Raw genomic sequence first — 27,051 nt, 5'->3', positions numbered from 1 at the left:
ATTAGAGGGAAGGTTTTGGCTGGCAAAGAATGGTATGGGAGATGCCATGAAGGCCAGGGCACACTAAAATAAAAAGGATCAGGTGATGCTCTTGCTAGACTCTGGTGTCTAGTAAAAGTCAATGATTTAATGACCAGAAAGCCCAACCTGAGAGATGATTTGTCCTTTCATAGCTCTTCAATGTTTTATGATGTATTAATACATCATGAACATAATATTGATCATTGTATTGAAAATCCTAACAACCATATTCAAATATAGAGAATGGACATAATTTATAATCTGTCCTACTTTTACATAGAACACCACCCGCAAAAAAAAAAAAAAAAAAAAAAGAAGAAGAGAAAAAAATTCTTGATGTGATCAAACACCAAGTCAGGGAAAGAAACATATACTGGCTTAAAAATCTAAAGAGACTGAGGTCACCTGTCATTTCTTGCCAAGTGTACAGCCACTGGATTCTAGAAAAATGAGAAGCTGGTTGTTCATTTTATAAGTAAACCACAAAGTTAAAGATTCACCACATATTGCATTGAAAACCAATAGCTGGTACAAGCTGGTACTGTGTATTTCTGATATGAGAAATGAGACATGCCTGCTATTAACGAATAATGACAGGATACTATGGAAGACTACCTCGGAAAGCATAGCAGAGCGGCTTAGTCATATCATTTAATCTTGCTGGTAATTATTTCTGGGCTTCTCACTGAGAGACTTCAGAATTCTCTAGGCCAGGAGTTCTCAACTGGGGGCAATGTTGTCTCCAGGGGACATTTGACAATGTCTGGAGACATGTTTGGTTGTCACAACTGGAGAAGATATACTGGCATCCAGTGGGTAGAAGCCAGAAAGCCTGCCCTAAAATGCATAGGATAGTCCCACACATACACACAAAAAAGAATTACCTGCTCAAAATATCAATAGTGCCGAGGCTGAGAACTCTCCTTGGCACGAAAATGAGTACTCGAAAAGCATTCACCCCCAAATTTATGACTCCAAATCCTAAATCAGTTCTGCAGATTTTTGGTGCAATCGTTGTACAGGAATCTAAATCCACCCTAATATAGGCAGTTGTCAGGTAGAAAGTAGTGGCATGAATTCAAATCCTCACTTGACTATTTATTGAGTGAACTCTCGTTTAACCCCTTTGGGCCTTAGGTCCCTATCTGTAAAATGGGGAAATAATAGTAACTATCTCGTAAAGTTGATGTGATGTTTAAGTAAATAAACAAATGTAAAATTCTTAGAACACAGTCTTGCCCACAACACTAAATAAATGTAAAATTTTGTATTGTTAGTATTAATTTTATCATCATTATCATCAGCATTACTTGGCATAAAGAGAAATGTAAAGGTTTTCATTTATCTAGACTAATTTCCAAAAATTCAGTCATTTGAATAGTAATTTTATTATTTCCAGTATCATCTAAACTACTATTTACTTAAGATTTTTCTTTAAATTGCCACACTTCACACTCTTCATAAACTTTTCCTGTCCTGTGCAGGTTTGATACCTTAACTATATCTTCCTAATGCACATAAAATAATGCCATGCTATCAAAGCAAAGATTTTGTGTTTGACATAAAATCATCTCATGTGTCCTGTGCCCCACTGGTAAACATGCCACAGTTAGACAGCCAACCCCTTTCTAATGGACTTTTGTCATTCATTTGGCTGCCCAACAGCAAAACATTTTATTAATCTTGCTGGAGGCAGAGTCCACCTCCCATCAAAGAAGTTATAAATGCCAATATTCCCTTTCCCAGCTGCCTTTGCTGCCGAGGCATGAGCACGTGACCTCAGCCTCACCAATCAGACGTGCTCGGCCCAGAGTGTGAATCAGGAGCTGCTGACCAAAAGAAGCAGGCATGTGTCAATCTTCTCAGTCTCAGCACCATGAGCTTCAGTGGCTATAGTGGCATGCAGCCCTGGGAGGCTGAGGTGGCAGAGATTCTCTCGCTGACCCAAGATTACCCAGTATTGAGTGAATTCCCAGAACTGCAAACTCAAAGGCTAGAGGGACCAAGGCAAGTAAATGTGCAACACGAGCCAGGTCAGGTTGTAGGGGGGACAGTGCAATCTTGAGGTCTCGTATCCTCTTCTAACGTGGGCATCTACTGCTCGGTTCCAGCCATTGGTTTTCCTGTGGAGAAAGAAGCCCTGTACTACCACGTGTGATTTTTTGAGAGAAACAGGAACTCTGAATTTTATGTGGACTTGATGGGCAACCAATTCAAACACACAAATAAACACGCACCGTGTAGGGCATCATTGATGGGCACGTGCCTGTGAGCCAGCTTCTGTCCTCAGGCCACCTATATGCAAATGCCGGGGTATTCCTAAATCCTCTCACTTCTTATCTCGCCTTCAGTGGAAGGGTTAATGAAGAGAGAAGTTAAAGCAGCCTCTCTATACCCCTGTAATATTTGTAAGACTTCAAGTAGCTGATAATATTAAGTAAAAACATCATTAGTAATAATAATATTATTAAGTAGTAGTATCACTTATTAATATTATTAAGCAGTAATAATAACTGTAATATTAGTAAGACTTCAAGACTTCCATATTTTCTACTAGCCTTCTACGCAGAAGCCTTATTCCCTGAATACAACACAGTTCCATGTCTGTATTTTGTTCATGTTGTTTCATCTTCCTTTATCAGCCCCAGTTTGCCTGACTCCTTTTCCTTCTAGACCCTATTCAAGGCTCACCTCCTTCTGGAAGCCTCTCCTGGTTTCCTTTCCCACTTCTTCCTCCCCCACTCATCCACCTTAGGTTAGGTACCCCATAATAGGAACCAGGATAATGTTCCAAACATTTTTAAAAAGCAATGTCTTTGTACCAATTCTCTAGAAAACAGCTAGACAAAGCTTACCTCTTAACACTTTATCAGGGGGTATAATCCCAGGGCAGCAAGAGTAAGGGGGAAATAATTGGAGTCAGGAAAGGACAAAAAACAAATATAAGATACTACGTTCCTAAGCAGGCCACCACTTCTCAAGAAAACACAGTTGGTTGCTAAGTCCTGTGTGACACCTCTCAGATGCAGTATGAAACTGCTGTACCTCAAAGCAGTTACTTGGGTGATAGGAGGGGTGAGGGATCCATATTTTAGCTCCTTCCTGTCTTCAGCCTCCCACTGGTCAAAATGTGAGCCGTGGGCTGGTGACGTCCCCACACCAGAATGGGTGGCCACGTGCACACAGATCTAACAGTGGGCCTCCCTCGCCCGTGGCACTTCCCCATCATATGAAATGATGTGTATGTGCTTTTTCCAACAATTACACGATCAATGACACCAATAGCATCCTTATCACTTACGTCTTTAGCATTTACATATTGCCCAGCACACAGGAGGAAGGGAGGTGAGTTTGGTTTAGGTCGGCAGATATCTGTGAAACATCTAGAGGTTGTCAAGTGGAATGAAACCCAGAGGTGGGTGATAACCATGTTGAAATACAAAAATCCATTTTTTTGGCTGTGCAGCTTAGGGGGTCCTGGTGCCCTGACCAGGGATCAAACCCGGGCCCTCAGCAGTGAAAGCTCGGAGCCCTAACAGGTGGGCTGCCAGGGAATTCCCAATACCGCAGCTTTAACGGGCCTTGTTGTATTAGTCAGGGTTCTCCAGAGAAACAGAACCAATAGGATATATAGATAGTTATATATAGGAGGAGATTTATTATAAAAATTGGATCACTATATATAAGAGGAGATTTATTATAGGAATTGGTTCACACAGTTACGGAGGCCAAGGTGTCCCACAGTCTGCCATCTGCAAGCAGAGAAGCGGGAAAGCCCGTGGTATAATTCAGTCTGAGTCCAAAGGCCTGAGAACCAAGAGCTCCGAAATCCCAGGGCCGGAGGAGATGAAGGAGAGCAGGAATTGGTTCTTCCTTCACCTTTTTTGTTCTATTAGGGCCTCCGGAGCATTGGATGATGCCTGCCCACATTGGTGAGATCGGATCTTCTCTACTCAGTCTACTGAACCAAATACTGATCTCTTCCTAAAACACCCTCACAGACACACCCAGGAATAATGTTTTACCAGCTATCTGGGCATCCCTTTCCCCAGTCAAGTTGATACAGAATTAACCAGCACACCTAGCAATCCAAGGTGTATGGGCTTCTGGCCTTGCTCTCCATTCCTACACCTCCCCCACTGCCTCTCCCACCCCCTCTGGCCTCTCAGGCATCTAGATTCTCTTCAGGTACCACAGGACAATCTTACCTTGGGTAGTGGCTCTGGATAAAATGCCACCAAATTAAAACAATCTGCAGTGTATATAATATCCACCATTAGGCACCTGGGGTTTTACTCTTGTTGATGTTGAGTGATGTTCACATGCCTATACAATGCAGTTGACTTTTCTACAAGAAGGTTTTTGTGTATTTTTTCAACCAAATAAAAATGTTCCTTTTAATGGTCTCTATTGTACTAATTAGTTTTAAACACTTGCCCCCAGTAGAGTTTCTCTCCACCCCCAGAATTCCCCTGATGACACAGAACCAACAATAAATGAGCATTTTTACATAGAAAAGGAGTCCTCACCCATATGGAATTTTTGTATTTATTAGGGGGTAAAAAGTGCCTTTTGCAATTCTTTTCACGTCTCATTTTGTGCATCCACTTAGCACATAATTATTCTTTGTGTGTTTGTTTTTCTCAGCTATTTACTAGACATCTGGCTACACAGCACCTGGTTAGATCTCTTCACTCACTGATACTTTAAAAGGCTTCATGTTTTCTAGCCATTTAACATGTACTCCAAAAGTAAACTGCAAAATTTTCAATTTTCTCTTCTCCAGGGGCTAATAAATATACGAGTGGGATTAAAAGTGGATTTTAAAACATAAATTATGGAAAATAAAATAAGTCACTGTATCTAAATTATGAATTAAACTCTTAGTAATGCTTGATTCCACTTATTACTTTAAGAATCTTATCTCTAAAAGTAGTCTTGACTATCAGGAAAGATAAAGACACCTAGTTATCTGTTAAAAAGTGATGCATAAAGTTCACCACTTCACCCTTTTGGCAACTACATTTTGAATGGCATATTGGTCAGCAGGTCATTTTTTAACTTTCTGTTGTATTAATTACTTATCTGTTATCACTATACATGACTTATATTACAATTTGCTACAGCCTTTCTTTAAAGATCGTTTGGGAATATTCATGAGATCTGAAATGCAGGCTGAAAAAAAAAAAGATTTTTATGGAACTGCATGACTTAGTCTACCTTTTGCCATGTGTAGTTCATCAAATAAAGCTTAATCAGACTGCTAAGAGGAGCCCACACAGGCTGTGGTCCTTGGGAAAGCAAAGGGCTTCAGAACAAATAACTTTCAACATGTACCTTCTTTATAGAAAGTTCAGGCCTTGAAGTCAGCCAGTAATATAGAGCCAAAATATGGGGGAGTTCAAAAGGCTTGGAACTCTTATCTCAGGCATCGTAGTCATAGTGTACCCTTAAAAAGTAAAATTTAATTTATAACATGAGTCAGGCTTTAAGATGCCATAAAAGTAACAGGAGTTTGAAAGTGGGGATCTTGCATCTTGCTACTGACACTGCTTTGCCCAGAATCATGAAATGAAAGTCAGAAATAAAAATATTCTTTTGCACATCGACACAGGCAATGTTAGCCTTGGCCAAATTTTTGGAATGACGACGAAAAAAGTCTTTCATTGGTGCCAATACACTTTAATAAGAAAGGTCTCCATAAATGGACCTAGGTGGAATCATAGAATCAAAGTCATCTTAAAACAGAAGGAACTTTACAAGGTACTTGGCCTAACCCTCTTGGCTTTAGAATTATAAAAATGGAAGCACTTTATAAGGAGGAAGGAACTTGGGTATGGTCATCAGATAATTACAGAGACACGGGATGGTGTGGGGCATCTTGTGGCCGAGGTGACCAAGGAGACCCACGTGTCCTGCGTGACCTTGTTGTACACTGCCACCTGCTCTAACTCACCGCGATCAGACCAACTCTGATTCTAATCAGACCTCTTTACACAAATGAAATTATACTTGCTAATTAAAAACATTAAATCAATTAAAGTTTTTATTAATTTGTAATGAAAAAATAAAACCATCTGAGAAAAGATTGCTTCTGTTCATGTGATATGTATATTCCTGAAAATTTGCAAGGTTAATGTTTACAATCAAATACAGTTTGGATACTTGTGCTTGCTTCATATGACTCCCAGGGGTACTCAGCATAGTTAACTGCTTTCTTTCTTGAAACACTCTCTTATCTTGCCTTTCTAGCCACCACATCCTTCCAGTTCTCCTCTGCTCAAACTCACGGCTCCTTCTCTGCCTCCTGCTCTTTCCTCTGTCCAGCAGGTGACCATTGGTACAGGTAAGGCTCAGTCCTGGGCCTCATTTCTCTTTCCTTCTCTCTCCTTTTCTCTCTCTTCACACTCTCTATCAATAATCTTCCTCTGGGTCTTCCCTGGTGGTGCAGTGGTTAAGAATCTGCCTGCCAATGCAGGGGACACGGGTTCGAGCCCTGGTCCGGGAAGATCCCACATGCCGCGGAGCAACTAAGCCCATGCGCCACAGCTACTGAGCCCGTGCGCCACAACTACTGAAGCCCACACGCCTAGAGCCCGTGCTCCGCAACAAGAGAAGCCACTGCAATGAGAAGCCCACGCACCTCAACGAAGAGTAGCCCCGGCTCGCCACAACTAGAGAAAGCCCACACGCAGCAACAAAGACCCAACACAGCCAAAAATAAATAAAATTAAATTGAATTAATTAATTAAAAATAATAATAATCTCCCTCCTGCTTATGACTTCATACATGCCAACGATTCCCAAAGTTTTCTCTAACCCAGGCATCATTCATCCCCAATTGCCAGTCTGCCGTCGCCACCTGGGTGTCTAATAAGCATCTCAAACTCAACATGACCAAAGCCCAAAATCTTGATGCCCTGCTGGGAGATCTCTTCAATCCACCCCAGCCTTCCTCACCTCACATATGGGAGAGACATCTTTGATTTTCCTTTGCCCTCTGTCCCCACATCCAATCCATCAGCAAATCCTCTTGGCTCCACCTCCAAATCTGAGCCCACCTCGAAACTCCGCCTTTGCATCCAGGCCAGCTCCATCGCTTACCTGCTCAGCTGCAAAAGCCTCTTCACCTATCTCTTCTGCTCTGCCTACCTGGGATCCATCACGTACACACAGCAAGGGCTATCTTTGAAAACCTAAATCAGATCGCACTGCTCTCTTGTCTAAAATTCTTTAGTGATTTTGCAATTCTCTACGAGTAAATTCCAAATCCCTCACCACAGCCCTCGAGGCCCTGCTTGGTCTGATCTGCTTTCCCTTCTCTGCACTCAGCCCACTCTCCCCACCCTCCCCTCCAGCTGCCACAGGACATCTTTCCTCTGTTATTCAAAGGTACCACAGCCTTTTGACCTCAAGACCTCTTTTGGCCTGAAATCGCCTCCCTTTGTCCTTCAAACGCTGTGTCTGTTCTTCAGGGCTCATCCCCCAGCCCCTTCCTCCTACTTGCCTCCTTCCTGCCCCCTGACAGGTGGCCTCCCCAACTGTTCAACTTCATATCACCCTGTTTCTTTCCTCACAGCCTCACACTTTTCACAGTCTGTAACTATGTTGTTTGTGTCACTGTCTCGTCTTTATGTTTTCTCCAATAGAATGTGAATTCCACCAGGGCGGGGACTTGGTCTCGTCAGCACCAACCCCCAGAGCCACTGGCATGTAGTAGATACTCAATAGATTATTTATTTCATTCATGAACTAAGTAGTGGATTAGCATGCGCTAATTCTCCACACTTAGAAGAACGGTCATGGGAAACAATTTAAGAATTACAGAATCACTCACACGCACATACTTCATCTGTGGGTATGTAGGTGAGAATCCCAGCCTTTCTAACCTGCACTGGTTTAAAGTGAGAAAAACATGCACAGACACACACACACACACACACACACACACACACACCCCACACACCTATTTCCAGCCAAATCATCCAGTTATTAAAGGAATATTTGAACGAATTAAATTCCTGCTCAAGAAATTTTTCCATCCCTTGGGGTTTGTCATAACAAAATCTGGTCTGCGACAGACAGCTTTCTAAGGAATTCCTTCCTCTCACTCACTCACTCACCAAATACCTGTTGTAAGTCAGCTGCCGTTATTTCCACGCGCCATGTATGACAGGTGCCATATAAGCTCTGGATAGAGAAGGGTGAAGTGGAGATATTCGCTGCCCTATTCCAGGGCGAGAACATGCAAACAGAGAAACAAATAAAAACAGTCCAGTGGGGTGAGGGCTGACCTGGAAGAGACAGCCTGCCTCCCACGATGCTACATATGCATTTGTTTTATCTCGTTTCTTTTTTATCACTTTTTCTGATGAACCATCTGACTTCTCTGATGGGCTCTTTCTTTTTTTTTTTAATAATAATTAACATTTATTAAACATTTACTAGGTTCCAGGTATCATGCTCAGCTCTTTATATATAATATTTTTATTTTTTTACATCTTTATTGGAGTATAATTGCTTTACAATGGTGTGTTAGTTTCTGCTTTATAACAAAGTGAATCAATTATACATATACATATGTTCCCTTATCTCTTCCCTCTTGCGTCTCCCTCCCTCCCACCCTCCCTATCCCACCCCTCCAGGCGGTCACAAAGCACCGAGCTGATCTCCCTGTGCTATGCGGCTGCTTTCCACTAGCTATCTACCTTACGTTTGGTAGTGTATATATGTCCATGCCTCTTTCTTTTTACCACCCACCAAATATGCTTTCTGAGCCCCATCTTCAGCCTTCTATTCCCTTTCTCCGTGCTCGGCCTCTGCACATCTCAAGACGCTAACACCCCCTGGGTGGATGGCTCCCTGACCTGGCTCCGTCCGTCCCTGTCTTCTCAGCCAGGACCAGCTCTTCTTCCTCCAACTGCCCTCTGAACTCCTCTCTTTGGGGGTCTTCTGGAACCTTGGCTTCCACCTTTCCCTGCTAGAGTAGCTCCTTCCTTGGTTGCCCTATTGCTAAAGGTCGGCACCGAGTCCCAGTCACTCCCGTTGGAAACCTTGGTGTCAAGTTTTCCGTTTGCTACTATTCGAGTGCAGCCATTCTCATCCACATCAACTTTCCAAGGTCTCCTCAACTCTCCCCCTGTCCCCTCCACATATCACACTCCTGGTCGCCTCCTGATCATTCCCCAAACAGCATTCACCACTACCAATGCTGTCCCCCCATGCCCTTCCCCCGCCCCTTTCAAATTCTTGCCACGTCACAGCCCCCAGAGTAAGGCTCATGCCCCCAGGAAGTCTTCCTCATCCCTTTGGGATAGTCATTTACTACCTCAATTATATCTTGGCTTCCAACTGTACTTTTTAATATCTATCCTCTGCAGATAAGTGTTAAGTTCCAGGAGGGCAACCACTCCGTCTTTTACCTTCCTTTCTTCTGCCCCGTGGTGCCTAGCACAGCACTATTACATTCCTCACTTAGCGACTGATACATATGTGTTGATGAGTGAGTGCTGGGTTCTGAAATCCTGCAGTATAGACCGAAGGTGTTTCATCTTCAGAGAAGCACTGACAATGGAGCCCTGTCAACCAGTCAGCACTGAGGCAGAGCTCACAGGGGCAGAGTCTACAGGATGGAGCCATCAGGAGAGGGATGCTGTGCCGGTACCTGGGCAGCTGTTGAAGGTGCCGGTGGCAGTGGCCAACCACAGGCAGATCAACCCAAGAGGAGGCACAGAAAGCTGTACCGGAAGAGAAAGTTCCAAGGGAAGGGCACTCTGCTCCCCTTTTGGTGGCTCCAGTTAATTCTCAGCCTCTGAGAGGCTTCAAAACACTCTGGGCTACTATTTCCACCTCCTCCTCCCATTCTCACAATTTCTCCTTTTTCCCTTTCCTTTCTCTTCTCTTACTCCCATTATGCCTTCCCTTTTGCCCTTCTGCAGTGGACATCTCTTGCTTTGGCCAGCCTACCATCCATTCACCCTCTTTTTGTTTTTATTTTTATTTATTTATTTACTTTTTTGCGGTACGCAGGCCTCTCACTGTTGTGGCCTCTCCCGACGCGGAGCACAGGCTCCGGACGCGCATGCTCAGCGGCCATGGCTCACGGGCACAACCGCTCCGTGGCATGTGGGATCTTCCCGGACCGGGGCACGAACCCGTGTTCCCTGCATCGGCAGGCGGACTCTCAACCACTGTGCCACCAGGGAAGCCCCACCCTTTTTTTACTAAGAGCACCCCAGTTTTCTCTGGGTGACCAGCCCCCCCACTCTCAGACCTCGTGGTTTGGGGGGGGTTGGCTCCACGCTGACCTCCAGAGGTGACAGGAAACCCAGTCCTCACAACCTCCCTCCAGCTACGGTGGCCAGTTCACCGATGCGTGCTGAGTCCCAATTTGGGCCAGAGAATCGGACCAGGACATACAGTGAAACTTACAGGAAAGGAAAAGCTCTAGTGTTCTTTTCTACGGCTTTGGAATTGGGAGGATGAAAATATGAATCCGCTGGCAGCCATTTTGCCTGTGAGAGGGGGATCCCTTTAAACGGGGAGACAGAAGAACTGAGAAATGGAGAGGGACAGTGGATCCTGGGGATATAGTTTGAGCAGCTGGATCCAGCTATGCCTGAAGCTGACTGCTTTTTCCAGTTATACGAGCCATTAAATTCCTTGTTTGTTTAAGTTATTGTTAATCAGACTTTTAGTCACTTGCAACCAAAAGAGTCCCAACATACCTTCCTAAATCCAACTGTTCGTAGTATTTTAGGTCTGGAAGTAAATGTAGAGAGGAAGTCCAACTCTTACATTTACTTAGTTGAAACCCAAGAACTGGAGACTGTGACTCTGATAGTTGTACCAGAGACCAGCCTAAAATTCAGGTCTTTGCTCTCCCAGAGCTACGGTTTATTTTTTGGTTTGGGGGGTTTTTTGCCACAAAATGCTACATTAAATCAAGGTGTTGTCTCTTATGTAGATGCTTTATTTCTCCAACCAGAACATAAGCATCTGGCTGTGGGAACTGTGTCCTAAATTTTTCACACGCCCCGCAGCTTAGCATGGTGTCTTACATGTGGCAAATACGCAATAAGTCCTTGTTAACCAATCAGTGAGTTAAGAAGGTATTTTGATCTGTGAGAGTTTTGCTTTTATGCTTACAAGATGAAATGTGTTACTTTCAGGGTTTTTACTACTGAAAAAAATTTGGAGTATGAAAATACAGTTGTTTTTAGAAACTATAATCATTTCCTGCAGATTTTAGTCTTTTTGTCTTAAGCAAGATTTATTAGCATCTACATTTATTATTTAATGTAGAGAAAAAAGTATAAACAAACATGACAAAATATTAACTTTTTTGCTTTTGTTTATGTGGAAGAAAATAGCAGTCCAGGGACTTCCCTGGTGGCGCAGTGGTTGAGAATCCTCCTGCCAATGCAGGGGACACGGGTTCAATCCTGGTCTGGGAAGATCCCACATGCCACAGAGCAACTAAGCCCGTGCGCCACAACTACTAAGCCTGTGCTCTAGAGCCCACGAGCCACAACTACTGAAGCCCTTGTGCCTAGAGTCCATGCTCCACAACAAGAGAAGCCACCACAATGAGAAGCCCATACACCGCAACAAAAAGAAGCCCCTGCTTACCACAACTAGAGAAAGCCCTCACGCAGAAGCGAAGACCCAATGCAGCCAAAAAAAAAAAAAAAAAAAAACAGTCCAAAAATCAACTATAATTTTTGGGTTCTAATTAAATTACACTAAATAAAGAAAATACTATTAATTCTCTCTGCAGAAATAGATATTAGGCAAGTGTTCAACTTGACGGTTATATTTAGAAAATCAGCATCTGTGTAGTTTTGTTATTTTGAACACTGTATGGCTACAATATAATCTGAAATACTTGTTTGTATTATCATATGAGCTTTCACCAGGGTATTTCTAAATGGATGTTTTATTAAATACAAATTATCCAGCATAATGTATTTGCTCTGAGAATCATAGCAACTGATGAGATTGTTTTGTTTGTTTTTTGAGATGTTGCATTAGTTTCCTAGGGCTGCCATGACAAAATGCCACAAACTGAGCAGCTTGAAACAACAGAAATTTATTCTCTCATGGTTCTGGAGGCTAGAAGTTCAAAGTCAACATGTTGGCAGGGCTGTTCTCCTTCTGAAATCTGTAGGGGAGGATCCTGCCCTGCCTCTTCCTGGCTTCCGATGGTGGCTATCAGTCCCTGGTGTTCCTTGGCTTGCAGCTAAATCACTCCAATCTCTGTCTCTGTCATTGCAAGGCCTTCCCCTGTGTGATGGAGTCTTCATATGGCATTTTCCTCTTCTTATAAAAACACCAGTTATAGTGGGTTCTGGCCCATCCTAAGTATCTCCTCTTAGCTTGGTTACATCTGCAAAGACCCTATTTCCAAATAAAGTCACATTCAGAGGTACTGAGGGTTAGGACCTCAGTGTGTCTTTTTTTTGGGGGTGGGGGTGAGATACAATTTAACCCACAACAGATATATAAGTAACATTTTTAAGAAGTGTTAGAAACTTAAGCTTGGTGGGCTAAGAAGGAAAGACTCTCTGGCAAGATTGATTTCTGACTTGCTATTGAGACACATAAAGTTAGGAGATTAGAACTTTGGCTGGCATCACCACTTTGAGAACCACCAAAATCCAAGAGATGTAAATAAACAGGCCCAGTCTAATAAAGAAAGATGCAGCACCTGTAATAATTTAGAATCACTAAATATTTATAAAGATACCAAAAAAATAAAATCCCTAAACCCTTCCCATCACCCCTCCTGTGCCCTCTTTTCCTCCATCAAATCCGCTCGCTCTTCTTTCCTAGGCAGTTCTTTTTCTGCCCTCCAGACCTCCAGCTATGACATCCTTCCAGTAATGGCCTGGAGTCATAGGAATTCCCCCTTGCTGCTGTTGCTTGGAATTATCCCAGCCACCTCCTCACACTCCCACGGGGAAGGAGAAAAGGATGAGATGATACCAGAAATAGTTCTGTTTCAGTCAAATCCAAACTTGACTGTGGGTACATTTAAATTATTGAAAGGTGGCTGTAGTGGTGGTGATCTAGAAAAATAAGGTGTGTCAGCTTCTTCCCTGGCCTCTAAGCTTTCTATCTTTCACCTCCCTGGAGCCATAAACCATATCTCTTCTTGATGAATTGCTGGTGTTCCATAACTGGGCAGAACTTATCTCCACACTGAGCACCGCACGTCAAATTGCCCTTGTTCCTCCTGAACTTTGAGCTTCAACAGCCTGGGGTGGGAGAGGAAGGGAGGGAGGAAAACTGTCACTGATCAAGGGTTCTAGGAGGGGTCAGTGACACAGAGCCAGCACGGAGATAGGGCAGGGAAGACTAGGCCCTGAGAATTCTGGGGCTGGGAAAAGGAGGTAGTGAACTATAGAACGCAAACTAGACACTAAAGGCAAAGTACTCATGAATGGTCAAAGCGTTCATTGTTAACTTATATCTCCTTTCCTTCCGCCCCATTCCACTGTCAGTACCCAGAGGACAGCTGTGTCTTGTTTACCACTGCATCTCCAGCACCCAGCATCCCACCTGGCACACAATGGACTCCAATCTCTTTGGCCATCTTTCATTTCCTGTCATTTGCAAAGCCCTGTCCTATTTCTGAGGTGTAGCACAAACTAAAACACCTGACCTGGAACACTTTCTCCTTTCAAATGATGCCCTTCTTCTCATCCCTTGGTTCACAGCCTAAATGTTAGCTCCTTGAAGAGTTCTATCTCTATTTAAAGTAAATTATACATACTCTCATGCACACGAGCGTGCTCGTGCACACACACTTTAGCTTCCATCACAGCATCCTGTTTGGTTTCTCCGTAGCCCATACAACAATTCGTAATGATTTGTTCTTTGTATATCTCCTCCACTTGGCTGTACATTCCAAAAAGAGAAAATTCATATCCCTTTTGTTCACTGTTGTAGTCCCAGGAACTAGCCCATCCAAGAGACGCACCAGATAAAGGTTAAAGAACAAAAGAATGAGTATATAAGCAGAAGGTAATAAGAATTTTCATACTATGCTACATGGGAAGGTAGCATAAAATAAGCATGGTATCTTAGACCAGAAGAGGAAAGATGGATTAATTAATAACTATCTAGGATCGATTGAATAACCAAAACTAAAGCTGAATCTATTTCTTCCTTATTCTACATCAAAATCAATTCCAAATGAATCAAAGATGTAAACCTTAAAAAATGTCATTTTAAAAAAAAAAAAACTTGAAGAAAATGTACAAGAAGTCTTAATCATCTTAATGCAGAGACTTTTTCTAAGCAAGCCAAAGAAGAAAAGATAGTTTTTATGTATTTAAATATATCTAGCACTTTCTTCACACACATATATGCACTGAAAACATCAACAGAGACAAAAGATAAATTGGGGAATTATAACTGTTATGCTTGACAAAGACCTGGATTTTATTATATATATTATTACAAGTATATAATGAAAAAACTAATAACTCAAAAATAAAGGACATAAACAAGCAGACCACAGTAGAATTCATGCAAATAGCTTTTAAGGATCGGGATATATAATTTTAAGAATATCAAAGGAAAGGAATGTAAATTAAACAGTGCGATAACCATTCTTTATCTTTGAAATTGGCAGAAATGAAAAAGTTTGAAAATCTTCAGTGTTGGCCATTATGTGGAGAAAGGAGTACTGGCATATTACTGTAGGAAGGTATACACTTTGTCTTTTGAAAGTCAGCCTCGTGGGTCAGCTGGCCTTTGAAAGTCGTTCAGCATTTTTATGTCTGTGTATAGGACAACTTGGCAACATCTCTCAGAATTTTACAGCATATACATTTTGGCCAGCTATTGCATTCTTAGATTTTATTCTACAGATAAACATGCACACATATGCAAAGATGCATAAACGAAGATAGTCATTCAAAAGACCAAAATAACCTAAATGACCTTGATTAAATAAGCTTTGGTTCATACCCATAGTAGACGAACATGCGGCCACCGAAAAAGAAATGTGCCAATGTCTTGTATCTATTTAGTATATGAAGCCCAGAAGGCATGGAATAGAAGGCAATGTACCAACCCATTTGTTGAAAAAAAGCATACTAAAGATAGCTAGGCAGATAGACAGATAAACATGGCTGTGTATGCATACCATTTCTGGAAGGACTCAAACCTCAGAGGGCATGGACTGAGTGGTCAGTAAGCTTAATTTTCATGGTACCTCTTCATATTATTAGGGGGAAAAATGTACCATCTGCACATATTACTTTTTAAATTTAGAAACTAGCTAAATTATAAAAATGATGTTAGCATAACTCAATGTAGCCTTCAAAAAGATCCTTTGTAATAATAAGGGTGATGTTAGTAAAATAAGAAGATTTTTCAGTCTTGTTTGGTTAATGCTTTTATCACTCCAAGGTATAAAATCTTAGTGAAAACGTACACTTTTTTTTTTTTTTTTTGGCCGCACCATGCGGCTTGCGGGATCTTAGTTCCCTGGCCAGGGATCGAACCCAAATCTCCTGCTTTGGGAGTACAGAGTCTTAACCACTGGACCACCAGGGAAGCTCCTAAAGGTATAAAATTTTAAATGAACACCTAAAATAAAAAATAATAACTCTTTCAATAATCCAGGAGTGAGAAAGGTTTAGCCCTTTAGCTGTGAATAAGATATTCAACTTGCAAAGCCAACACTCGATTTATTAATAAATATTTTAGTTTTAAAAGATGGCCAGCCAAGGCAGCGTGGGCAGGTTAAGATCATTTGTAGCTGCTGCCACTCCCTACCCATCCCCAACAATGTATTCAAATGCAATGCCAACGGTTACTTATTAAACTCAAGAGATATTATGCCCTGGGAAAACCATTATAAACTTGGCCTGTAGGAGAACTGATCTCTTAATGAAATACAGAACAACTATCTCTGAAAGAAAGAAAATGGGCAATCGCCATGTAAGTATTTATTGCTTTCGGGAATCAAACCAAGTTCTAATTTTGGTTAGCATGTGGAGAAATTTAAACTATGAAATCATGATTGATACTTTTATACTTTATCATTGTGATCACTCCTAATTGTTGGTTTTCACAACGGCAAACCATGCTTTCAAAATGCATTTGGAATATATTTTTTCTCCATTAGTCAGAAATCTCTTTGGAGGTGTGAAAGAGAAGTATTTAAAACAAGGTGGTAAACGGTGCTTGCAGAGAGCAAGCAGTTAAAATAGTATTTAAGGAATATATGACTAAAGATGTTAGTTTGCAGCAAAGCTGCACAAAGTTTCATAGACTGTGCCCATCGGTGTTTTGGGAATACAGGCTCATGTTGCAAATATCAGTAGATAAAGATACAAGTATTCTCATAAACCTATACAACTTGGATTGAAAGGTGAAAATATCCCAGTATTTTTTCTAAACAGCACCAAATGACCAGATATTTGCAAATACTCACGGAATGGATTTAATATTTTACTTTTCTTCTGAAATGTCTAGGCTCATGTGAATAGCATGTCTATAAACTATTAATGGCTAAAAACTGACAAAAATACTACCATTTGGAGCTAACTATGCATAAGGCAGGTCAGAGTTAAATCTTGATTTTTTTTTTTTTTTTTACAGTGAAAAAGGTATATTTAAAGCTATGGCAATAAGAATTTTAATAAGGTTTTGTTGCACCTAATGTGGCTTCCCACAGGAAGACGGATTTATTGTGTGTACACTAGGAGCAAAGAGAATAAAACTCCAAAATCTTCTGTAAACTAGAACTTTGTTAATAAGATTTTCTCCTTTGCTCTAAATCAAACTTGTGCTCAGATGGTGGCAAACCTACAAGCGTTTTCTTCAAAGAGGCATTATTTTTAAAATCATCTGTAAGTAGCATTTTCATACCAGCCAAGGTTACGAAGCTTCCATTTAGATTATCTTTCAGAGAAACTGAAACCTACTTTTAAAATACTTCTGATCCTGGAAAAATTTTTTTAAATAATAAAATAAAATACTTCTGATCCTGCCTGGGCTCCCTGGTGGTCCACTGGTTTGGACTCCAAGCTTCCAGGGCAGGGGTCATGGGTTTGATCCCTGGTCAGGGAACTAAGATTCTGCAAGCCATGCAGCGCAGCCAAAAGAAAAAAAAATTTTTTTAAATAAATAAAATAAAATACTTGTGAACCATGCAGAGGACCTCAGGAAAAATCATTGGCTACTGGTTTAGCAGCTTAAGAGGATGTTTTCACCCCTTGAAAGTCACCCCTTGAAAGGGGCAGCTGGCTTGTGTGAGTGGTCTAGCATTTTATGTATTTCTTTTTTGAATCCCCAGAGCCAATCTTACTCCCTGTCAGAAGGCAGGCAACCGTTGTACGAAGGGCAGGCCCAACCCTTGGCAGCCGTGCAGCCTCTCAGCCACCCATCAGGGAGTGGAGAGCCAGAGTTCCATCAGCCTGTAAGCACTTTATTTTCCCTCCAAATCATAGGTATGACCAGGATTTCTCATGGGCCCATATTACTCACCAGTGACTTGTTATACTGGACCGTCTACAATCCTCTGGTCTGAAAATGTCACCATCAGGCATTACTTCCAGGCAGGGAAATTTTTCCCTAGAAAATGTTTGTTATAATATTTGCAGCTAAGGTAAAAATGTCATTTAGAAACTCAGCTTCCCTTCCCAACAGTGTCCGCTTAATGGTGTACTGGAACAGAGTACGTGATCCTACACCATGCCCCTGTGACACTGTAGAAAATATTAGTGGAATTTAACATGTGCATAAAGAATGAATATGTTCTAAGACTGTGTTTCTAGATGAGTAAATGCAAAACCTTTTTAAAGGACAAATTACTGCATTAGACAATGACTTGAATGTGTACAAACTTAAAACTACGATGCTTATAGTTTTAAAGCAACTACACAACCAAAACAAATTTGCAAACTAAATGCTAGTAAAATTCAAGTCCATGATGTGCAAAAGTATGTTATTGATTTAGTGTAACAGATAATGTTATTTTGCTGAGATTAAATGTAAAAATGGCGCAGATTGCTATAATGTGGTTTTTCTGAGTTGCAGCCTGTCTAAAATATGATGCAGTGTGTGACTTCTTAGCTCTCCTGTCACGTTTCTCTATCCAAACTACTGAGAAACTTTTGTTTGTATGACTCCCTGTAAGACAATTGGGCCTTCTCTTGGCTAAAATGCAGGCTTTTTATATTAAGCCTCCCTCTGTTCTCTGTTCTTTCACCATGAGCTTGTAACAATTAAAGTACGGCTATTTGGCATGCTTTTTAAATGGAAACACAAATGCGGGCATTGAAGTCACGTGCTAGCCCCTGCTCATCCTCATGATACAGTATGCTTTATGTTTGTTTTTATATATTAGTTATTATCAGCACTAAAGACACTATATAAAAAGCCTACTAGGAAGGTTGAATTCCCAAAAATATGTCCACAAACCAGAGTCCACAGATAACTGTTTGACAGATATTGCTCTAAAGCCAATAGAATGTTGGCCAGGAAATTACATTTTCCAAGGTACTCTGATATGGAATCCTAGCCAATTCTGAAAACTGAAAAATTACTTTTTTTTCGCTTTCCTCCAATCCTTTTGCCATCATTTTTTGAACTCAAGACATAGTGTTTGTGCCTAACCTATTTGGAGCAGTAATAACGGATACTTGGATATTATCATTTGCTGAAACACAGTGTTCAGAGTTTGCTTAGCCTGGAGGCCATGTCCCTGTGCTCAGTGAGCTCTGTGCAGAGACAGAAAAGTAGATCCACAGGAAAAAACTTAGGTTCAGCCAGATGACTCTTCTATTCTACTGTGTGAATTGTTTTCAAGAGAATCACCATCTAGAGGAAAATAGAATATTGACACAAAGAGTGAGATGACTTTGCCATAAGAGTGTGGCTATAGGTAGCAGAGTCATAGACAGGAAGCAAGATCTAGGGGTGCCATGGATAAATGTGGAAATAATCACAAACTCAAGAGGACTGTTGATTTCTGGAAACTGTTTTCCAGACTACTGCACAGGTGCTAGAAAGGACTGCTGCCTTGTTACTCATAGTATGGACCCTGGGCTAGCAGCAACATCCACGTGGCCTGGGTGCTTTTAGAAATGCAGAATCTCAGGCCCACTCAGACCTACTGAATCAGAATCTACATTTTAACAAGATCCTCAAGTGATTCCCATGCACGTTAAAGTCTGAGAAGCAATGGACTGGGGAACAAGTTCTTAAACTTGGCTGGGTGTTGGAGTCACCTGGGGAGTTCTAAAAACCACTGATGCCTGAGTCCCACCCCTAGAGAGTCTGAATGAATTAGTCTGGTCGTTGGCCTGGGCGTTGGGATTTCTAAATGCTCCCCAGGTGATGCTAACGAGCACAGAGTTTGAGAAACAGTGAACTGCACACCACGATCCGGACAAGACTAGCTCAGCACACCGCTGATGTCATTCTGAGGGTCGGTAAATGAAAACCAACTTGTAAATGTTAGAACATCTGCTCAGCGATCTGCCACAGTGTTTGTCAACATGCCACATTTATGACTCACTTGTGGTAATATTTAGCCAACACAAATATTGTCTGAAATGGAGACTAGTTTGCGACTTGTAGCAGGAGTTCCGAACCAGCAAGTTCAGAAGAAGGTGGATCGGGAATACCTGGGAGCTACATGACAGGTGGGGACCAGGTCCAGATTCCTGAGAAAAGAAGGGAGGCTCTAGAGACAGGTGAGAATGCGTTTGGGAATTTGAGACAAAAGTAAGCACGGCTTGGGGCTTCCCTGGCGCAGTGGTTGGGGGTCCGCCTGCCGATGCAGGAGACACAGGTTCGTGTCCCGGTCCAGGAGGATCCCACGTGCCGCGGAGCCGCTGGGCCCGTGAGCCGTGGCCGCTGAGCCTGCACGTCCGGAGCCTGTGCTCCGCGGCGGAAGAGGCCACATCAGTGAGAGGCCCGCATATTGCAAAATAAATAAATAAATAAATAAAAGAAGCACAGCTTTAACCAAGAGTGTACACTCAACTGTGATCCTCAAACTCAAAGAATCGCAGTGAACCCCAAGCAGAAACCAGCCTAGACCATGCAGTAATATCTCTCCTATCAGGAAACCTTTTGTCCCAGAAAGTTAGTCCTTCATATGACCACTATCCATAAGAGGAAACAAAAATGGCTTCTGATGTGAACACATGACGTGCACTAAAGCATACCTTCTCTATTTAATGACAACTCACCCACTTAAAGTCTAGCTACATTTTTTGGCACAATTACATGATCTGGGCTGTGGAGATTTCTTGGCTATAATAGATTAAAAGCAGTCATTTTAAAGAGGTGGGGGGAAAAGGCTGGCAAGGACAAAACCACTGACAGAAGGAAGAACATGCAAACTGAAAACTTGACCCAAGAACTCTAGTTATAGGAACCCAGGGTCACTTCGTGTAGGGGGTGGATTCCAGCGTATCCCAGCGCACCTGGGCAACTCTGCTCTACAGCTCAGCAACGTGAATCCAAAGGCCCAGCAAAGGTGGGCACCACTGTAGGTTTAAAAGGGCCTTTTGAAATGATGAAGATGATGGTAATAACAGACATTTTTCAAGTGCTTGCTAGACTGTGCGCAGTTCTGAGAGCTGTGGTCCTAATGTAGAAGCATGGGTCTACTATCAGGTATTCCTCAGTGCAATAGTCCCAAATGTGGCCCCCAGACCAGCATCGTTTAGTATCGCCTAGGCTTTTGTTAGGATTGCAAATGATCAGCTCCCCACCCCCAGATCTACTGAATCAGAAACTCTGGGGGTAGTGCCCAGCAACTGCCGCTGAAAAAGCCCTCCAGGAGATTCTGATGTTCGTTAGTGTTTGAGAACCAGCGTTGAAGCAAAAGCCTCCCACAGGCCTCACTAGAGCTGTGCCCTTGCTCTGACCACGAACCATCCCCACCCCTCAGCCTGCCCACATGCCCTGACCATGGCATTTCAAGCCTTCTTAGCACCATGCCCTCCTCCTGGGCTTCTTATACCAAATGCAACCCAGAGAACTACCCCTTCCTGCTCCTTCCTCCACCCCAGACCAGGCCGCACACTCTCCTGCCTCCCATCTCAGAGCTGCACAGTGAACTGGCGGCAGAAAGGCAGGGAGCCACTCTCCGTCCTCTTAGCCAGCTCGACATATTCTTTTAGAGAAACTACCAGAATCCAGGTGCTGTTTGAGGCTCTGGAGATAAAAAGAGGAATAAGATAAATGACCACAGTCCATGTCCTCAAAATAGCTCACAGTCTGGTCAGGAGGCACACAAATAAATAATTATAATGACGTGTGGTGGACACACTAATAGAAACGTGTCCACGGTAACAAGGTTCAAAAGTTGGACATGGGCTTCCCTGGTGGCGCAGTGGTTGAGAGTCCGCCTGCCGATGCAGGGGACGCGGGTTCGTGCCGCGGTCCAGTAAGATCCCACATGCCGCGGAGCGGCTGGCCCCGTGAGCCATGGCCACTGAGCCTGCGCGTCTAGAGCCTGTGCTCCGCAACGAGAGAGGCCACAACAGTGAGAGGCCCACATACCGCAAAAAAAAAAAAAAAAAAAAAAAAAAAAAAAAAAAAAAAGTTGGACAGAGGAGGGAATGATGCCCTGTAGGAGAAGTGAGAGTAGAATAGGGTTTCTAGAGTGGAGAAAGGCATTCTTTGTAATGCAGGAGCACAGAGAGGTCCAGGAAGGCTGGTGCTCCTGGTGAGTTGAGCTCTAGCCCTGCCAAAGCACTCAGCACATCATACAGCAATTGCCTGGGCAGCTGCTACGCTGTCCCCCAGGCTGTGAGCTTCTGGGGGCAGACACTGTGTCTTACTCACCGCTGTAGCTCTGGGGCTTGACACATAACAGGCGTTCCATACATATTTTTGATAGAAAGATCGATGAGCAGGGACAGAGACAGGAGACAAGACTAGACAGGAGCACAGGGTTGAGACCCGAAGTCCCTTGCATGCCATGCAATGTATATTGGTTTCCTAGGGCTGCTGTGCAAACTACCACAAACTGGGGGGCTTCAAACAATGGAAATTTATTCTCTCAAAGTTCTAGAGTCTAGGGACTTTGAAATCAGCATGTTAGCAGGGCCACACTCCCTCTGAAGGCTCTAGGGAAGAATCCTTTCTTGCCTCTTTCAGACTCTGGTGGCCCTGGGGCACTGCATTCCTTGGCTCCTGGCAGGATAACCCTAATTTCTGCCTCCATCTTCACAGGGCCTTCTTCCCTATGTGTGTATATGCTTTCTCCTCTTCTTCTAAGGACACCAGTCATTGGCATTAGGACCCTCCCTAAGTCCAGAATGAGCTCATCTTTCTTTTGTTTTAAACCACCTGTAGAGGTTTGGCGTTCTTTCCTTATTTATTTATTTATCTTTGGCTGCATTGGGTCTTCGTTGCTGCGCGTGGGCTTTCTCTAGTTGCCTCTAGCGGGGGCTACTCTTCGTTGCAGTGCATGGGCTTCTCATTGCAGTGGCTTCTCTTGTTGCGGAGCACAGGCTCTAGGCGCGCGGGATTCAGTAGTTGTGGCACGTGGGCTCAATAGTTGTGGCTCGGAGGCTCAGTAGTTGTGGCGCATGGGCTTAGTTGCTCTGCAGCATGTGAGATCTTCCTGGACCAGGGCTCGAACCCGTGACCCCTGCATTGGCCAGTGGATTCTTAACCACTGTGCCACCAGGGAAGTCCTGAGCTCATCTTGAGATCCTTAACTAATTACATCTGCAAAGGCTCTACTTCCAAATAAGGTCACATTCTGAGGTTCTGAGTAGACATGAATAGGGGACACTATTCAACCCATTACACCAAGGAACTTGCGCTTTATTGCCTTAAGCTAGTAGTGGTTTTTAAACTTTGCACAACAGATTCATTTGGAAGGCTTATTTAAACAGAGAGCTGGGCTCCATCAGCAGAGCATCTGATTCAGTAGACACTCTATGGTGGGGCCTGAGAATCTGTATCTCTGACAAGTTCCCTGGTGATGCTGATGCTGCCCGTCTAGGCACCACATTTTGAGAACCACTACCTTAGGCAGTAGAGAAGCCCTAATCGATCTCAGACAAGGGAATGACAAGGTAAGCACTGCTCTTTGGATGGACCATGCTGGAAGCTGGTGGAGAAAGGTCTGGAGAGAAACGTGACCAAAGGCAAGTAAAGCACTTGAAAGTCAGCACTTCCAAGTAAAGCACTTGAAAGCCTGGAGAAAGATGATGAACCCCTGCCCCCAACTAAAACAGTGACGATGGGATTGGAGAGACGAGGACAGATTGGAGGGTCAAATCGACATAACTGGCTGACTGACAGGATATGGGAGGTGAGGGACAAGAAAGACTACAGAGGGGCTCCAAGGTAACTGGCTTGTGCACGCGAGTGGATGATGGTGATGCACCCGGGGGATGAGGCGAAGTTTGCAAGGTGAGAGGATGAGTTTGGTTTGGGGATCTGTTGAGTCTGAGATTTCTGTGTTCCACCTGGGTTTAATGCCTAGCAGGTAGCTGGATCTGGAACTCAAGAGAGAAGTCTGGGATTGAGGTAATTTGTGTGTATAAATTCTGTTTTTTGTCTGTTTTGTCTTTAAGTTAGTATGTATTTGTTCACAGACTACGGGACTCACAGTGGCTTAAATAACAAAGACTTTTTTTTTTTTAACATCTTTATTGGGGTATAATTGCTTTACAATGGTGTGTTAGTTTCTGCTTTATAACAAAGTGAATCAGTTATACATATACATATTCCCATATCTCTTCCCTCTTGCATCTCCCTCCCTCCCACCCTCCCTATCCCACCCCTTAATGATTAACCCTAACAGGAATCTGAAAGGAGGGCACTCTAGGGCTGGTTCAGCAGTTCAGTCACATCATTAAGGACTCAGGCTATGTCTGCCTTTCCATTCTGCCACCCTTGAGGTACTGGCAACATCTCCCCTCCTGGATGCAAGATAATGGCCATGTGTGTGTTCAAGTTAGTAATCTCACATGATAGGGTCACAAGAAGGAAGGAAGGGGATGGAGAAAAAAAATGTCTTTCTCCTCCTGTACCAGTCCCCTATCAGTAAGGAAAATCTTTTGGGAACGCCCAGGCAGACATCCCTTTCTATCTCATTGGCCAGAATTGGTCAAAAGCCCATCCTCGACCAATCACTGGCAAAGGTGAAGGGGATAGTGATGGACCATGATTCATCTCCAGGGCTGGGAAATCATCTTGTCAGCTAGTGTTCTTTCCTCTCTTTCTCTCTCTCTCACACACTCTTTTTCTTTCCATGTCCTAGCCTTATTCTCTCCTACTGAAAATGAACTTTTTCTTTTCAGTGATGGGGGGGGGCAAAAGGAGTTGATGAGAGGGAGGCCTGGCCACAGGTAGTTCAGGCACCACAGAGAGTCCCATGGCCTCACGTAACTCCAGATTCACTACCCCAAGGAAATGAGTTTTCTCTAAGCATCTATACATACAACGCCAGGGAAAATTCTGATTGGCTGAGGTATATGCCTACCTCTTTGAATATCACTGTGGCCAAGGTTGACCTTACCTATCGTTAGGGATGGGCAACATTGCTTTATCAGTATTGCTTTCTTATAACTATTGTTTTTATTAATGTTACTACTTCAATGACTATGACTGCTATTGGATGGACTGAAATGAAAGAGAATGAAGATTTGAAGATCAGATGGGAAGGCAGTAAACGAATTCACCCTTTCAGTGATGGAGGTTTGGATTGTGGCGGGAATGAAAAGGAAGATAAAAATGTTACGAAGAATTTTAAAGAAATAATTAATAAGATTGGATCCAATGCATATTGCAACTCTCTTACCAGGGGAAGAATAACATTCATTGTTTTGATTCTGGAGGAGACAAAAACTTGCTCAAAGCAAATTTAGCTCTTTCACCTTGTTTCCTTTTCAGCAAATCTGAACTTGTTCACATACTGTTGGTTATGTCCTACTACACGGCACTATTCCATGCTGTAACGGCTCAGCTCAGCCCCCAATATTTTCACTTTTCAATTCCATCTGCCCAGTTATCATTGACTCTGGAGGATGCCAGAGTACACTAGCTTCCTTTCTTCCTGTAAGTGATGAATCCCAAGTTCATACTCTCAGTGAATTGGCAAAAAACGAAAGAAAAGAAAAGAAAAAAAAAACCAGCCTTTGGCAATAGAAGAAGGAAATGGATAATTCTTTTCCAATGAGAAAAGTGCTTCATTTTTCATAACTCTTGAAGGCATGGTTCCTTTCACAGTTGAGAAATAGTCATCACCTCCCCATCACCACCTTTCCCTCAACTTTTGTTGAGGCAGTACAGCAGTCATTGGATATCTAGAGGTATAACCCTCTTCAGAGGTCTCTAATGCCCCAATCAGTGGACAACCTCAAAGCAGACATTTTCCCCAGGACACAAAGTCTGGCTTCAAGACAATGCATGTTATTCTGCCTCTAGAAGAAATTCTGAGTTGTCCAGCCCAACACAGTACTGAAGGGCCCCCAAGAATGAGCCAACTGGGGCTGCCAGTGAGGATGTGATGCAGACAAAGAGGCAGGGGGTGATGACAGACTTCTCCCTTTGGACCCACTTTAACTCAAATTCTTCCTCCTAGTTACCTTATCCCACTGCTCATCTTTCAGATTTGTCATCTGGGTTCCTTTGAAATCAAATCAAAGAGAGAAAGACACCATGGTCCACTTCTAATCCTCCCTTTTAGGTAACCACAGCGATGCGTTCTTTGTGACTGGGGACCTTGCTTTAGTCAGTACCTATGTACCATTTACCACTAGAAGCTCAGCCTTCTCAACACCTTAAAGTAACATGTTGACAGAACTGTTATAGCCATTAGATCAGGGCTGTAGACCCTTCACATATCAGATTTTAGCACTATTGGCACTTGCAACCAGATAATTCTTTGCTGTGAGGGGCTGTTCTGTGCCCTGTGGGATGTTTAGCAGAATCCTCGGCCTCTATGACTAGACACCACTAACACTCCCCTATTTGTGACAAGCAAAAATGTCTCTGGACATTGCCAAATGTCCTCAGGGAGGCAAATAGCTCCTGGTTGGTTGAGATCCACTTCATGAGACACAGACCTTAAATGGGAAAGCGGGGCTAGTGGGCAGATGTCCCCATAATGTCTTTATCTGGCTGAATTTCCACCAGCGATGATGCATCCCTGCCCCTCTGGTCTAGGCTCTCCCTCACACTGATTTGCCTCTCTTGTCACAGGGTAAGAGCCAACGCATCTTGAAGCTTGACCCTTGTCCTCCTGTTGATGACAACGGCAGCTGAGAGGTGGTGGTTTTCCCCCAAAAGGCTGTTAGCTCATAAGTTCTGATGGCCAGAATGCAAAGGGCCTCCCTGCAGAAATACCCAGTAACAGGGCTGCTAAGCTACTGGTTTTCCTGCCTAGATGAACAGTGCTCATCTGGAAAGACATAATCATGAGTGAAATAACCAGGAGTCAATTTGCTCACCTCTCCTCTGGGTGTAGCCCCCAAAAGGGCTGCCCCAATAAATCGCCCTCTACCAGAGCTCAGGGCGTGGTAGGCCCATCACATTGTTTGCGTTTCTGAGCGTACTGCCAGTAACTTTGGAAACAACGGTACCCACCACCTTGAAGAGTCTTAAGTCCACATGTCCTTAAGGTCAGGTCTCAACCCCATAGTCACCTTTGATGGTAAATATCACATTGACATGTATAACCCAGACAGCATAGCCTAAGGAACCTTGTCTCTCTGGAAAATGACCTAACTATACCAATCTTCATTAAAAGGTGTTCTTAAAATGCCAACATAAAAATAACCCCAAAATTTAGGAGAAAGATCACTTTTTTAATCTAAAAAGTTTCACTTATTTTTCAGAACACACAGCATATGTAAGCGTATATCATATTGAGACCTGATCCAAGGGGATGTTTTGTCTATTTTCAGCCTTATTTGACGAATGATGCAAATATTTGTACCCATTTAGAATGATGGCCAAACTACTAATAGTCATACCTGTCACTTTATAACTGCATCTCTGAAAGGGTGAATAAACAGCAGCGAA

General features: G+C 43.0%; 1 protein-coding gene across 1 annotated transcript in view; it reads left to right on the top strand.

Annotated features, from left to right (window-relative positions):
* The first annotated feature begins 15,905 nt into the window (after nt 1–15,905).
* ANXA13 (annexin A13) overlaps nt 15,906–27,051 on the top strand; it is a 56,202-nt gene continuing 45,056 nt past the window's right edge. Inside the window, exon 1 of the mRNA XM_049700539.1 lies at nt 15,906–15,978. Coding sequence (XP_049556496.1) covers nt 15,928–15,978 — 51 coding nt within the window. The 5' untranslated portion in view covers nt 15,906–15,927. The remainder of the gene's footprint in view (nt 15,979–27,051) is intronic.

The sequence above is a fragment of the Orcinus orca genome, chromosome 17 (assembly GCF_937001465.1).
Source record: "Orcinus orca chromosome 17, mOrcOrc1.1, whole genome shotgun sequence".
Taxonomy (NCBI): domain Eukaryota; kingdom Metazoa; phylum Chordata; class Mammalia; order Artiodactyla; family Delphinidae; genus Orcinus; species Orcinus orca.
This window is presented reverse-complemented; position numbering and strand designations above follow the sequence as displayed.